Raw genomic sequence first — 15,825 nt, 5'->3', positions numbered from 1 at the left:
AAAATACTAAAAATAGTCCAATTAATGTCATTTTAAAAATCAAAAATTGAGCCTTGTTGAGAGTTTACTCATCTGTTGCCTCTTCCTTTAAAAATTCAATGCCACCTCTCCCACACCCCTACATTATAAAGATCAGCTTTATAATAGCCCCCCAAAAGGCGTTATTTGTATTATTAGTTTCCTTATTCATTGATTTTGCACACAGGAGGCCTCAGCATCCATGTTCAGTTACCATGAACCACAGAACTGTAGTGAGGGATTCTTCAAATCAAGGTATATCACTCACTGAGACTTCACGCCATGACCGAACCAAAAACTGGACATCATAAAATTCACCTCACTGCTCTAATATAAGTTGTACCTTCTCTGATCCTGATTATAGCAATGTTTGGCCCATTTCTTTCTTCCCCTCCTTCACTTAATAAGCTCTTAATCAGAAATACACAGCTTCACACAAATATATGCAGCACTGTTAAATGTACCTGCATTTGCCATTTCAGAGAGTAGTAACAAGGGCACCATAACCAATTTAATGCTTACAAACTAGGAGGTACCACCAGCCTAAGAAAAAATTTTCCTCATACCACCTTATAGTGGTCTTATCTTTTAGAGCAAGAACAAAAAGCAAATAGCCAACTTGAAGCTTCCACACAGGCCAATAAAAAAAAAAAAATAGCAGAGTAAACCAGAACCACCATCAGAACAGGAATGCAAGCTCCATGAGGACCAGGATGCCCTGTCTTGATTACCACTGTATCCTTAAGTATTTAACACAGTCTTTGGAACACTGTAAGTGGTTAATATTTTTTGAATGAATAAATGATAGCTATCATTCATTGTTCACGTACTCTGTATAAGGAATTTTACTAAGCTCATTAAGTATGTAACAACCCTTTAAAATAACTAGGGACTTGATAGGGAAGGGGCACTCTGAGCCTTACAAGGTAACACTATGAGGGGGCCAGTATAATTTTTCTTCAATTTTACAGATAAGGAAATTGAGGCTCAGAAGGACTGGCCTTCCCAAGATAACAAACCTGTAAACGGCTGAGCAAGTTGGCTGTCTTACCCAGTCTGGGCACCTTTCTCTCTGCCTCATCAATACCAAAATGAAGGTTAGAGCCAGGGGGGAAAAAAAAAAAAAACATGGAGAATACAGGCTGGCCAAAAGTGGTATTCTCAAACATTCACAAATGGAGTTAAGTTTGTTCCTGAAAATAAATAAGTAAATCTTCCCAGTTCAATATTGCAGAGATACAGCCAACGGGGCCTATGGTTCTGTTTCCAATAAGCTACATTCTATCGTCTATGTTCAGAGCACTGTGGGGTTCTTTAAAGTGCAGGTGTCCTGTTTAAAAAGTCACTGATCTACATTAACAATGGCTTCAAAAGCTGAAGCTGTAAATAAATAGCTAGAGATAACAATTCTAAACCTCCCTTCATTAAAATATACCTACGTTCTCTTCCAGGAAAAACTGCCAGACCAAAGGAATTCAAAGAACTGGCCAGACAAGTGAAGTGTTTGCCCAGTACCCTCTAAGGAAAACCACCTCTGCAGTGAGAACAGATATCCTGTCATATCTTGGCTATTCTCTAAGTGTCCCCTCGAAAGCAGCATTCAGGCACTACCTAAGATTATTAGGCTTCCTACTAAAAATGTGAAGCAGAATTATACAGAGGATGATTTTTTTTTTTTTAAACTCCGGGCTGGGAACGGAAGTCAAGTTCAGATTCTCTTCCTTCCTCAAGCGAGCGAATTAAAGAGCACCCCTCCACATACACACGCCCTACGGTAAAACATGTCTCGGGGCCTCTTCACCTGTGGCACTCAACCCACCAAGCCTGGATGTGCTGGGAATTAAGGCTCTCCACTCCGGGGAACAGGCGGGTGGGTGGGAGCAGCGGAGAGAATGGACTGGAGCCTAAGTTTTCAATCGGATCATTCCTCTCAACTTGAGCAGCTCTTTCCTTCCTTCCTTCTCTCCTCCCTCGGGCCCCGGCACGCACCCAGGCTCTGTCAGCATGGGCAGGGCCGGGCCGGAGGGCAGCGCTGCCGCAGCCCAGCGCCCCTTAGGGTCTGGGGCGCGGGCTGCCCCCGGCACGGATACCGCGCAGGGGCCGCAGATCAGTCCTCGCCGCTAGGCGTGGGGACCGCGAAGGGGCAGCCGCGGCGGGGCGGAGGGGCGGGGTGAGCACTTCCTGACTCTCGCATTGTCCACGCATCGCCCGCGCCACCCAGGGCCCCGCCACCAAGCCGTCCCCGTCGGGCAGGAAGTTGGCGTTCGCCCCGCCAGCCCCGTCTTACCGTTCTTGGCGTCGCCTGCGGCTGCAGCCCCCGCGGCGGCCGCGGCGTTCGCGGCGCCAGTGCCCGCGCCTCCTGCGCCCGCCGCGCCCCCGGTGCCCGGCGCGCCCGCCGCCACCGCCCCGCAGCCGGCCGCAGCCGCCAGGGCCCCCCCGGCCGCCGCGCCCGCCGCTGCCAGGGCCCCGGCTCCATTTTCCTGCTCGTCCCCGCTGCTGTTGGCGCGCTTGTTTTTGCGGCCGCCTTTGCTGTTTTTGGGGTTGGGCATCTCGCTCGCGAGCGTCCAGGTGCCCGGCGTCAACGAAGGCGGCTCCCCGCGGCGCGGCCGCTCCCCGCGCGAAGCAGGCGCCGGGAAAGGACAGAGGGCGCGGGCCGGCGGCTCCTTCGACGTCCGTCTAGCCGCGCGGCCCGCGCCGCGCCATCCCGGCCGCCGCGCCCTCCCCGGCTTCCTGGAGCCGGCGCGCGGCCACCGAGGCTCGCAGCCGCGCGGGCGCCACGGGCCCGGGGCGCGAGCGAGACGCTCCCAAGCAGGAGGGAAAAGGCGGGTGTCCGGCTTGTTTTGATTCGGCTGCGCTGACACGCTCTGGGCCCGCCCCCTCCCGTGACGACACTGGGGATTCGGCCTGGCCGCGCCCACCCAGTGACCTCACGGCGGGCAGGCCCGCCCGCGTGACGTCACGGCCCGCGCGAGCCGCCCGCCTCGGTGACGTCATCCTGGCGTCCGCACCGGGCCTCCAGAGCTGCCCCGGGTCTGTGAGCCGCCCTTGTAAAGATAGCTGCAAACGCCAAGACCACTGCGTGTCAAGTTATTCGGTGGCCTCCTGACCTTAGTGCAATTGAGGCTTAGAACAATACAGTCTGGGAAATCAAGCGGGTAACGAACAGGAATTGAAAACAAAGGATTTCAGATTAATAATCCATTCAAAGGCTATGCCATTTAATGACAGTAATGAAAGAAATGTCCCTAGACAATGGGCTGAACAGCAGGGTCCTGAATGGGAAGCCTTCACAGTGGTGGTGAAAACAGTTCATTCAACAGGACCCGCCATCCAGGGACGTAACTAAGTGTTTCCTGCGACTATGAAGCAGGCCTGCCTAGGAGGAAACCCATTCCTGTGGGTCGGACTGAGCTGTCCTGAAAGATAGGTGGCCAGGTTGTGAGCAAGAGAAGATTAGGTGTCACCTGTGAAGAGAGGAAATTACCTGAGGACAGGTGACCCCTGGGAAGAGCTTCCTCTCCATTTTCTGCAGCTCTATTCGCAGGCCACCTCCTTCCCATCCCTCAGATCTCAGCTCAAATACATCACTTCCTTCAGAGTGATAGCAGAGAGACACCTTCACAGAAGAGCTATCAGAAGTACCACCGTGTTTATTTCCTTTGTCCATCTCTAATTATGTTGGCGATGTATATATTTACATATTTCTTGTCTGTTTCCCTCTCGCTCATATGAAACCTTCATAGATGGATTTTATCTATCCTGGCCACTTCAGGGAACAGCTAGCATAATTTTTTTGAGTGTACAAATTAGGTTCTTTTCCCATGAACTATGGAGGAATGACTGTTTGAGCTGACAGTTTTACAGTGTCCTCCTTTTATGGTATAATGTGTAATTAACCCACCTCCTCAGTACAGGCTCTGTGGCCCTGTTGTGAAGCATAGAGATACAGACAGGAAAGTATAGGGGCAAGTAGCCTCCCCACATTCACCTAATGGGGGGATTCTGATTGGGAGCTCTAGGCAGCCATAGCAGAGCCTGAAGCAACAGAGCCCTGGATACTCAGAAGAAATTGCTGGTTAAACGGTTTTGTAGGAAAAATGATGACACTTTTAACTCCCTAATATATGGTAAAGGAGAGTGACCTCTCCATAACTGAGACTTAAGAATTGGAAACTTTCCCACAAAAATATCTTAATTGGCTTTATTGATAGTTATATAGATACATAGATATTTTGCTCTTATATTTTTGTGTTTATTTTTCCCCTACCTCAACATCCTCTAAGCATTAATACTAGGAGAGCAGGGATTGTGTCCATCTTCTAACTAACTCTGCAGAGTCTAGCATAAAGCCTGACCTACAGTAAATGTGCAGTAAAAATTTGTTGAATGGAAAATACCTAAAGCACTCTTCTTCTGGCTACATTTTTCTAAACCTTAAAGTCTCAGCTAAATCATCAGTTCTCTAGGAAGTCTTCTGTGTCCATGTGCTCCCTGCACCTTCCTCACCACAACAGCTTGATAGTGATTTGGTGGCCACTAGAAGACAAGGGATGAAGGAGAGAGTGAAGTCAAGAAATGCTGACAAACAGAGGAAATGATGATGGTAGTTAATGAAATGGAGACTTCAGGGGAGGACAGTGGAGTAGAGGAAGATAAGGAGTTATTATTGCCCTTTCAGACTTTCTTTAACTTCATTACTAATATGCCTTGCTAGAGGTGGTTGGGAGATCCCAAAATATTTGGGTGACATTAGCTTTGGCTTTTCTTTTTATTTTTTTTTAAATGATAGAGACGAAGATGTTTTAGATTAGAGTACAAGAAAATTGAGATAATTGTTTTCTTGGATAAGCACATTGCTGTCATGCCATATTGGATCAGAGTAAGTGCGCATGTACCCTGCAGACAGACATTCACACCAGCTGCCTCCCACCTCTCCATAACTGAGACTTAAGAATTGGAAACTTTCCCACAAAAATATCCTAATTGGCTAAAAGCACACAGACATCCAGCCAGCTGCTGTTCTGGTTAACTGTGTGAGCTACCTCCTCATTCAAACTGAAACAAAATGAAAAGGAAGAAGGAGAAGCTGGGCCACTTCCATGCTCGACCTCGCTCATCTATTTTTAGCCTTAGTCAAATTTGATGCAGAGAGGATAGTTCCGATTCTATTGCTACAAAGATGATATACTAAAATCAGGATGATAGAAACAAAATTTAGGTAAAGCTAAAGGATTCCAATTCCTATGTTCCATGCAAGGTATGGAATTTCACAGGAATCACGCTGCCCTGGATCCTTTCTTTCCCTTTTCCCACCATTTCTGAAGGTGAAAGAGAAAACCTACAGCAAGAGCAGAAGATGGCTGATGATGGGACAGAGCCCTCCCCTCAGACACTTCCAGAAGGAAATATTATGTAAAGAGCTCTAGGAAACTGAGGAAGCCACTGTGCTCTGTACATCTACACTTGGCTTCTCATTTTTTAGTTTCCCTGAACAACTCATGTGCTCTAAAATAGAATTCTATCCCAGGTTTCCTTCTTCCAGACTTCATTCCCCCCCATCCCCCCCCCACCATCACTCAGTTCTCTGCAAAAAATGAAATAAAATCTAGCAACAAATTAAGGCCATCAAAGGCAAACAAGTTAAACCTTTGAGAAAAGGGCTATGCTAATCTTTAGGGCTGGATTGGAATAAGCAATCATTGTTTCAATGTTCTGGTTTTGTTCGTTTGGCATTTTGTGTCTATCTTCTGAGCTCTTAGGTTCAGCTAAGTTTGGGTTAGAGTTAGGGTATATAACATGTGTTAGTATTCTTGAAGACAGAACAGAAGGTGAGAAGCTGAGTATTAAAATACAGCTTGATCCCAAAATCATGTAGGAACTCAGAAGGAATCCCAGAGATAACACAGTAATGCACACAAGGATATATCCACAACTGAAACATAAGCTGAAAAGGTACTAAACTTGATCTGCTATAAAGTTACTTCAAGTAAGTATACCTTGAACAATGTATTGCCTTTATGCATCAGTTTTCTCTTCTGAAAATAACCTCCCCTATGCCCATATAATGATAATTGTGATTGTAAAAACTTTGGAAAATGGAATATTAATGCAAATAATATTGTTGATTATTAAATGCCATAGATCTGCTCTCCCATTAGGCTGTTCCCAATTGCAAATATTAATATTTTTCTCAAATATATACACTTAAAATCTTTTTTCAGTCCTTTAGTTATCACTTTTACATTATTTTCATAATCTATAAAAGCAATCGTAGAAAAGGGGTCAGAATTCTGTTCTCAGTGTCCTGTGAACTTACTGCTTATTCCAACCTTTGTGCCTTCCTTGTTCATACTGTTGTATTAACTCAGCATCAACACTGTCTTAGACTCCAGTAATCCCAAAAGGACGCTTCCTTCAAGTGATAGATCAAGTATAATCTTTTCAAGACAGACTTCCCCGTATCCCTACCACTCCATACTCTCTCTGACCACACACTTCCCTGTGCTCACCACCTGGCTACACCAGTGTTTTCCAAGCTGTGTGTCATGTTCTGTTGGTGAGTTATAAAATCCATTCAGAGGGTTTCCATCAGCATTTTTGGAAAACAAGAACAGAATAAAAAATATCTGCATGCATTGCATATAAAAATTAAGTATTTTTTATAAAATATAAGTATTTTATAAAATTTAGATTGTACACACATACACAAAGATAATGTATGTGAATATTATATATTGAGTCATGATGTAAAATCCATTTCTCATTGTGGGTAAAAGACAAAAAAAAAAAAAAAGATCTGAAAGACACTTGCTATACCATGCCATTAAGTATTTGGTTTTATAGACTGTCTTTCCACTGTCTTCTTACCTCAGGGAGAGCACCGTGTATCTTCCTAAATATATTTGAAGTTATCCAAAGACTGAGAGATCATATCTTTTGACTTTTATATTTCTTCTTAATTAATATACCATCAAGAATGCTTTGCTTGCAAGTTCCATACATGTGCAAAAACAAACACATCAAACTCAAAGACCTGAAATTCTAAAATGGGGGTGTGCAGCATAATAAACACATGAAACAAATACACATTAATTGACTATTAACCTGAAAACAAAAATACCACATATATATATTTATGTGGGGTCGGGGTGATTGTATTCTGTTTTGTTTCCTTTTTCTGGAGGGGGGATGGTCCCCCCAGATCTCCAGAATATAGGGGGAGCCAGGGGAGGCTAGAATTGTCAAAGAAGGCTTCATAGGAAGCCTTTTAAAAAGGCATGAAAGTAAGAATCAGTATGGAGCATACAGAGGAGAAAGAGGAAGCCACAGAGACTCTGGGGTTTTTTGGCCAGTGTTGGAAAACAGTCGGAACAAGATGGGTCCAGTGCTCCTGTGGACACACAGCTGGTTATAGTCCAGACCTTGATAACCGACAAGGAAGCCAGAACTCACTGTACCCTCCCAATCTCCCTTTTCTGCTTTCTTTTTCCCAGTGGTACTTCATTCCTATACTCTATTTTTAAAATTTTTATTACTACATGATTTATGTTGTTTTAATGTTTGTTTGCTGTTTACTGTCTGTCTTTTCCCACTAGAATGTAAGTTTCAAGAAGGTGAGGATTTTTCTGTTGAACCTTCAGTGCCTAAAACAGTGCCTGGCACATAGTAAGTGTTTAATATCTATCTGTGGAATAAAAAAGCCTATAGAGGAGCGCCTCAATGGAATAATTTAAGCCAGACTTCAAGAAAAAAAAAGGTGCCTTCTAAAACCACATCCATATGTCCTTGTTAGACATAACACCCTTCCCCCATAGCTAGCATAATATTTAAACCAAAAGGGGATGGCTCTGTATGAGGTTAGCTTTATATAACAAGGAGCCATATGACCCCAGTATCTTCTTCAGCAATTGCATTGGCCATGGAATGATCGATTTTTACACCTGATATTTCTGATGTCTCCTCTGGAAGTGGCACTGAAATCTCAGACTTAGTGAGATTCCTTCAGAAATCTAGAATTTGGGAAATTCTAAGTTGAGGGTAAGCAGGTTTCCTAGATTTTATTGCCACCTAGGTTTTATCTTCAAGATCCCCTATGTTTCTTCCCAATTAAAGCAGCATTTTTTTTCTATCCTGCCATTCTAACGCATGATTTAACACCTTGCTTTTAGTCCTTCCTTAGGCTTTCTGCAAGATTTGACTTAGATAAGATAGCATTGGCCCTCTCTAAATGCCTCTTTTAATACTGCTCTAGTTATCTATTGCTGCCTAGCAAATGATCCCACAATTTAGCAGCTTAAAACAACAAGCATTTGTTAGCTCACAGTTTCTGTTACCCAGTAATGCGGGCGTGACTTAGCTGGGTCCTCTAGTGCAGGATCTCTCACAAGGCTGCAGTCGTGTCCACTGGGGGAGGATCCACTTTCAAACTCACTCCCAAGGCTGTTGGCAGGATTCAGTTCCTCGTGGGCTGCTGGCCCCAGGCCTCCCTCAGTTCCTGGCCACATAAGCTCCAGCATAGGGTGGCTCACAACAGGGCAGCTGGCTTCATCCAAGTGAGCAAGCCAGAGAGCACGAGAGAGCTAACAAGACAGAAGCCAGTCTTTTTTTGTAACCTAATCTCAGAAGTAACATCCATTATTTTTGCCATACTCTATTCCTCAGAAGCAAGTCACTAGGTGTAGCCCAAACACAAGGGGAGGAGATTAGGAGGGCATGAATACCAGGAGATGGGGATCCTTAAAATCCACCTTAGAAGCTACCTACCAGAAAAATGTTAATGTACTTCTTGCAACTAAATTCTAATTTTCAAGGGCTTCAAGTTTAGTTTATGAGACAAGAAGGGTGTAAAAAGGCAAGAACTTATTGTGATCCTTCCTTTCTACATAACTGTTTCAACTAATCAATCTTTGATGATCTTGGATGATTAAATTTCATGAATTTACAATAACCTTTGCAAAACATCTTTGCAACGTGTTTCAGGCCTCTGTATTTAAAGCACTATTGACTTTTAGAATAAGCACAATCAGTGTAGTACATTTCTGGATCTGAGGGTCTGCTTCAAGGATAACTGGGTTTTTTTTTCTAAGTGCTGAGACGACTGCTATGCCTGTTTCTGGAGTTAATTTTGATCGATCTTGACTAGAATTCTCCCTCAAGATTTCTCTTCCACTTTTATTTCTACTTGGAACAATTTCTACCAAGAGTATTCTGAGGAACACTAGTTATGTAAGATGTGCCTCTATTTCTGTGGTTAAATAAGTCCAGGAAACACTGTATATTTTATGAGTCACAATATGCATTTGCATAGTAAAGACTCTAAGATGTCCAGCAGTAAAGAAACCTGTTTACTCTCAAATTGGAATTTCCCAAATTTATATAATTTATAAACCCATTTACATGTAATGCCCGTTAACATTCTGAGGAACTAGAGTCCCGCTAAATACTTTTTTGGCAAATAGTGCCTTGGAACAAAAAATATCTATTTCTAGCACTAGCATTCGAGTGAGTTGATTCAACTCCAAGGAAAAAAATAGACATTGGATCCCTCTTGTAAACAACCAGGTTCTTTAGAAATCTTTTTTGGAAATATCTTTAAAACTCTATAAACTCTAACTATTATATGACATAAATGCATTATGTACTAATCCTAAGTGACGTGAACAGTTGAACATTCGCGATGGTGCTTCAATGATGCTACAATTGTTATGTTGAACAAACATTTACTATCACATGAACAATCACTTTCACCTTTAGTCCAGTAATAAGGACTACTATGTACTAGAGTTAATTTCTATTGATATTGAATAGAATTATGTCTTAAGATTTCCTCTCCTGTGGATTTTTTGTTTGTTTTGGGGGGTTTTTTGTTTGTTTGTTTTTGTTTTTTTGTTTGTTTGTTTGTTTTTGAGACAGAGTCTCGCTCTGTCACCCAAGCTAGAGTGCCGTGGCGCCTGCTTAGCTCACAGTAACTTCAAACTCCTGAGCTCAAGTAATCCTACTGCCTCAGTCTCCCAGGTAGCTGGGACTACAGTCACACACCACCACCCCTGGCTAATTTTTTCTATTTTTAGTAGAGACAGGCTCTCGCTCTTGCTCAGGCTAGTTTCAAACTCCTGAGCTCAAGTGATCCTCCCAGCTTGGCCTCCCAGAATGCTAGGATACAGGCATGAGCCATCATGCCCAGCCCTGTGGAATATTTTTTCTAAGATATTGAATGCAAACATGGTACTTCATGGATTAGAGAGGAACACAAATTTGCTACTCCTCTCTTCAAAAGGTGAAGTCTATTTCCCCTCCCCTTAAATCTGACCTGGCCTTGTGACTTGCTCTAACCAATTAGGAAAGCAGCAAAAGTGCAGTTGCTCCAATGTGGCACCCTAACTTTTGCTCTTTTCAAAGCCAGCCACCATGCTGAAAAGAAACTTGAGCCAGACTACAGAATGATGGGAGACCCCATGGAGAAGATAGCAAAGACTCCCTCCTTGACCAAACTTGAGTCAGGCTCCTCTGAGGCCTCTTTTTGACAAGGCCTGAACCTTGAATTCTGTCCTCGGCCTGCTTAGTCTACTTTTAGCAAGAATATTTCAGTTTCACAAAAGTCTCCGACTTTTGTGATCTGATCACCTTGGCCTGCCTTCAGCAAGAATCCTGTCAAATCAGTTAGCCAGAATCCCCCTCACCTTGGTGTTTCCTCTTAGTAATTTTTCATCCAGTGACCCCCCACCCTGCTCCTTGGTTATAAATTCCTACTTTTCCTTGTTGTATTTGGAATTGAGTGCAATCTCGCTCCCCTACTACAAAACCCCATTATAATAGTGTCCCTGAAGAAAGTCTGCTTCACCATTTTTAGCAAGTGTCATTAATAAAATTTTTCTTTAATAAAGGATCCTAGACACTTGGAAGATGAGAAGCCGTCTTTGATGTTCCAGCCTCAGCCAAGCTCAGTGGTTCTCATCCGGGGTAATTTTGCCCCTAGGGGACATTTAGCAATGTCTGGAGACATTTTTTGGTTGTAACTACTAGCATCTAGTAGGTAGAGGCCAGGGATGCTGCTAAACATCCTACACCACACAGGACAGCCTCCACAACAAAGAATTATCCAGCCCCCAATCTAGTGCCAAGGTTGAGAAATCCTATCCTAGCTGAATGCAGCCATATGAGTCACCACAGCTTCACCACATGGAACAGATTGCCCGGATGAGCCCAGTCAACCCACAGAATTGTGAGCAATAATAAATAGTTGCTGTTTTAAGCAACTACTGAGGTAGTTTTAGTGCTGTGCTGTTGCTAAACCAACTGGGGAGAGAAGTGGGAGGGAGCCCCAATTTGCAGCATTCCCGGTTGCCCGTGGTATAAACATTCCTACCGTGGCGACTTTCAGGCTATCAACATGAGCCACTGAATTCAAGGTTGGAAAGAGGTACCCACAACCCACAACTGGCTCTTGTGAGCCAGGGGGAGTTGGTTACATTGTAATAGACAAGGGAGACAAGATCCCATGTACAGTGTCTTTTTATTCCTGAAATTCCAGGTCTGGCCATTTCCTATGTTCTATTGGCCACCCAGTCGTCATTCTCTCCTTGTATGGTGTGGTAACATTTGCACTGAAAGCCTCTTCTTTAAATGCTGAGGCATCGATTCTTCAGTCTTCCTCACTTAGGCCATTTTTGCACCATTAAAATTGTCAAGTTGGGTTCAGTCAAGAGGCCCCCACAGGCCGGGTGCAGTGGCTCACACCTGTCATCCTAGCACTCTGGGAGGCCGAGGCAGGAGGATTGTTTGAGCTTAGGAGTTAGAGACCACCCTGAGCAAGAGCAAGACACTGTCTCTACTAAAAATAGAAAGAAGTTATATGGACAGCTAAAAATATATATATAGAAAAATTAGCCGGGCATGGTGGCGCATGCCTGTAGTCCCAGCTACTCGGGAGGCTGAGGCAGGAGGATCACTTGAGGACAGGAGTTTGAGGTTGCTGTGAGCTAGGCTGATGCCACGGCACTCTAGCCCAGCAACAGAGTGAGACTCTGTCTCAAAAAAAAAAAAAAAAAGGGAGGCTCCCACAGAGGATCACAGCATGGAGTCCACTCCAAACTAATTCTATAACACTCTCAAATTTGTAGTGCCAGATGAGTCACCACACATGGCGAATGGTCTGGTTTGGTAAAACACTGCCCTTGCTAACCTGTGGGGTTTCTTTGTAAATGAAACAACTGAACAATGACCAAAGGAGCTGGTCAAAAGTGAAAACAAGGGTGGTAAGAGTACTACCTATGTCAGGCTTGGGCCCATGCTAGAGCGTGCTTTTGTTCAGACAAAAACCTTTTCCTTCAAGATAGGGGGAATTCCTTCTAGTGCATAAAAGCAAAACATTCTTTGTTATTTCCTAAAGCAGCCACTTCTCAGGTTTCAGGGTAGATGCTGGCTTTAGTTCTATCAAGAGTTATTACTTCAAGACACAGGTTGGGCAGTCAAAAAAATAAAGAGTTATTACAGTTTTGTGGTTAGGAACCAATGTATGCAACTAGACTTCTTGGGTTTTAGTCTTGGCTTACTAGCTGTGTGATCTTGGGTAAGGTATTTCTAAAATGGGGATATTTTTTTTTTTTTTTTTTTTTGAGACAGAGTCTCACTCTGTTGCCCAGGCAAGAGTGAGTGCCGTGGCGTCAGCCTAGCTCACAGCAACCTCAAACTCCTGAGCTCAAGCGATCCTCCTGTCTCAGCCTCCCGAGTAGCTGGGACTACAGGCATGCGCCACCATGCCCGGCTAATTTTTTCTATATATATTTTTAGCTGTCCATATAATTTCTTTCTATTTTTAGTAGAGGTGGGGTCTCGCTCTTGCTCAGGCTGGTCTCGAACTCCTGAGCTCAAACGATCCGTAAAATGGGGATATTAATGGTATCTATTTCAGAGTTCAGATAGACAATGTTTGTGTGGTGTCCCCTAGCACATAGTAAGCTCTCCATAAATAATAGCTATTAATATTATTATTACCAGGAGCATTTAAAGTTTATATTCATTGCCTATTGCTACTTATCTTTCTTCCTTTTAACCGTAAATGCTATTTAACTTTCTCCATTTTAACGGTACACAAGATTTTTTTCCCTAAAAGCAGTGCTAGTTCTAGGTCAAGGATAAACTGTTTTCAACATACAACTTAAGTCTCATCCAAGAACAAACCACACCCCACTTCCTGTTACATGCAAATACGGATACCTTAAAGGGACAGTCAAAACCGGCAACCCACGCAGAATGCTAATGTTGCAACAGAGCGCACTCTGGTGTGCAAAGCTGGGAGCCAGGATGGGAGGAGATTATGAGGAACAATGCTTTGCCCAGCTTTGAAGTTGATTTGTCCAGCTATGAGAAGTTATTGTAAGTTACTAGATAAGAAATGATATGATGAAAATAATATTTGGAAGGATAATCTGACAGTAACATTCTGGATCAATTTGATAGAAAAAGTGGTGATAGGGAAGTCAGCTGGAAATGTACTTATCATTGTTGGGATGAGATCATGAGAATTTGGGATTAAGGGATTAAAAGGGGAACCAAGAGGAAAGGATGAATTAGGGAGACATTTTGAGGGAAGAAATCATAGGACTTAAAGATGAAAACCTTGATCTTAAAGAAAAGCCATCCAACCAACATATTATTCTGTTTTGACCTATACCATAAATTTCAACACTCATAAATAAATTGCTAGAATTTTCTATCCTAAAGCCCATAAAGGTAAAAGGAACCCAATATTTGCCATGTTGGTTTGTTTGCTTTAGGAACAAAATTAATCTATAAATCAAGATTTGAAAATTCTAGGTGAAATAGGGCATTTTGTTATCAAAAGACATTGGCCAGTGAGCTAAATGTCTTTTGTATGACTCTGGATTAAATCAACAATCTTAAATTGGAAACTTAATGGTTTCCTGAGATGTTTTAGATTTCAGTCTGATAAAAAAGAAATTCCAGACATTTCCTGACAAGCATTCTAGATGACTCTGTTTCCTAACCTAATATTCAAAGAGGTAAGCTTAATTCAACATGTATTTATCTCATACCAATTATGTGCAAAGCTCTGTGATAGATGGACGACAAGCATCTTTCATTTTGCTTGGTTTATAAGCCACAAAATTGTCATGAGCACAGCATCAACAGGTTAAAAAAGAAGAAACTTTAAATCTAGTTCATCTTTGTATGCTTGACTCATAAGGAATATCTTCTACCTTCTTATTTATAGATGACAACTAAATTCACAGTCTTTTCCTTTTGTCTTACCATGAAAGAGAAAACTGGCATTGCTCAAATTACCAGATGATTCCTTTCTATTTTATAATGGCAACTTCATTTAGCTTACTTCCAAAAATATTTAGTGATCATACAGTAAAGTCTGTGCCAGATCCAAGTATAAAGTGATAAAGAAACAGCCCCAGTCCACTCCCAAGGAGCTCAGAGCCTCATGAGACTAAGATGCAGATACATCTTTCTTCTCATGCCTTTCTTCAAAGGGAGTTTTAGAGGAGAAGGAAGAGAAGTACAACACAAGAAAATAAAGTCCATTAGAAACAAGTGAGAAAGAGAAGGCAAAGCGAAAGGAATGATGGGCTCATATGATAGAGGCAGGCCAATACACAAACATGATGAAAACCTACATGTATTTGCTAAGGATCCAACAGGAATTTGGCTCTAAGATTTTTAGCAATTTCTGTAAAGGGAAAAAACCTGATCAGTTACACAATCCACAGATTCCACCAGATAAAAGCAGACCAATTGCTCAAGAAAAACATACCTATTCCTGACATAAAGCCAAACAAACAAACAAGCAGCAACAACAAAAAACCTTCAAGGCTCCTCCAAAGGCAATATTATGTGATATACAGAAGAACATTTTCAGTAGTATCGTTATAGCAAATGTAATGGGGCTGTTTATTACAGCATATCTCAGTATGGGCTGATGGTTTATCACCAAAGCCCAGTTCAGAAAAGGATGTTTACAGGGGTTTACTTAAGCAGATAATTTCATTATAATGTGGTAAGTGCAGTGTTAGAAATAGGCTTAGAGTGCTATGTGATAACAGAGGGAACACAATTATGGTTTTATTATTCAAGGTTGGAGCTGAAATCTTACTGAGGAGAGATTCTGGGAACTTCTATTCTATTTCCAAAGAAAATATGCAGATTTTGTTGCAAACACCTGACTTTCTTAGAAAGCAAATATTTATTATGGATGGAATATTGTTTTCAAAAGGCTATTTTTTCACAGCAACCTTCACATGGAGAAATCAAAATAGGCCTTTAATTGAAAGATTCTAATTTTCTTTGCATTTTATATATCTTGGCTCACCCTTATTATTAAATATAATGAATGATAAATTAAGAAAATATAGTCTACCTACCTGAGGGATGAGTGCCCAAAGAACCAATGAGGATTTACAGTTATATCAAGTTTAAAGTAGGTTTCCACAGGAATCTAAGACCATAGAACAATAGGAGTTCTTTGGGGAATGGTTCTGGTTCCATGTTGGACTGTAGTTTTAAAAAGTAATACGCTCAAGAGTTATATTTCTACTGAATAATAGAAAGAGTAAAATAGAAAAGGAAGTTCTAAACATAAAATCCACACATCTGGTGTCAAAGAAAAAGTCTTAGATTTCTCATCTATTCAGTAAAAAAGGGCATTAAGATTTGCCTTGAAGCAAAAGAAAAATAGAAGGGATATATGCTTCTGTGGTTGGTTTTATGAAGGTAGTATTTTTCTTTGAGATTCAGCCAGGTATGAAAGGGAAGTAGCGCTTTCCAACTTCTAAATACCGT

General features: G+C 42.3%; 1 protein-coding gene across 1 annotated transcript in view; it reads right to left on the bottom strand.

Annotated features, from left to right (window-relative positions):
- The window catches only part of HECA (hdc homolog, cell cycle regulator), a 40,784-nt gene extending 38,166 nt beyond the window's left edge, over positions 1–2,618 (bottom strand). The window contains exon 1 of the mRNA XM_069488003.1: positions 2,306–2,618. Within this exon, the coding sequence (XP_069344104.1) occupies positions 2,306–2,567 (262 nt within the window). The 5' untranslated portion in view covers positions 2,568–2,618. The remainder of the gene's footprint in view (positions 1–2,305) is intronic.
- Between the last annotated feature and the right edge of the window lie 13,207 nt (positions 2,619–15,825).

The sequence above is a fragment of the Eulemur rufifrons genome, chromosome 15 (genome assembly GCF_041146395.1).
Source record: "Eulemur rufifrons isolate Redbay chromosome 15, OSU_ERuf_1, whole genome shotgun sequence".
In the NCBI taxonomy this organism is placed as follows: Eukaryota; Metazoa; Chordata; class Mammalia; order Primates; family Lemuridae; genus Eulemur; species Eulemur rufifrons.
This window is presented reverse-complemented; position numbering and strand designations above follow the sequence as displayed.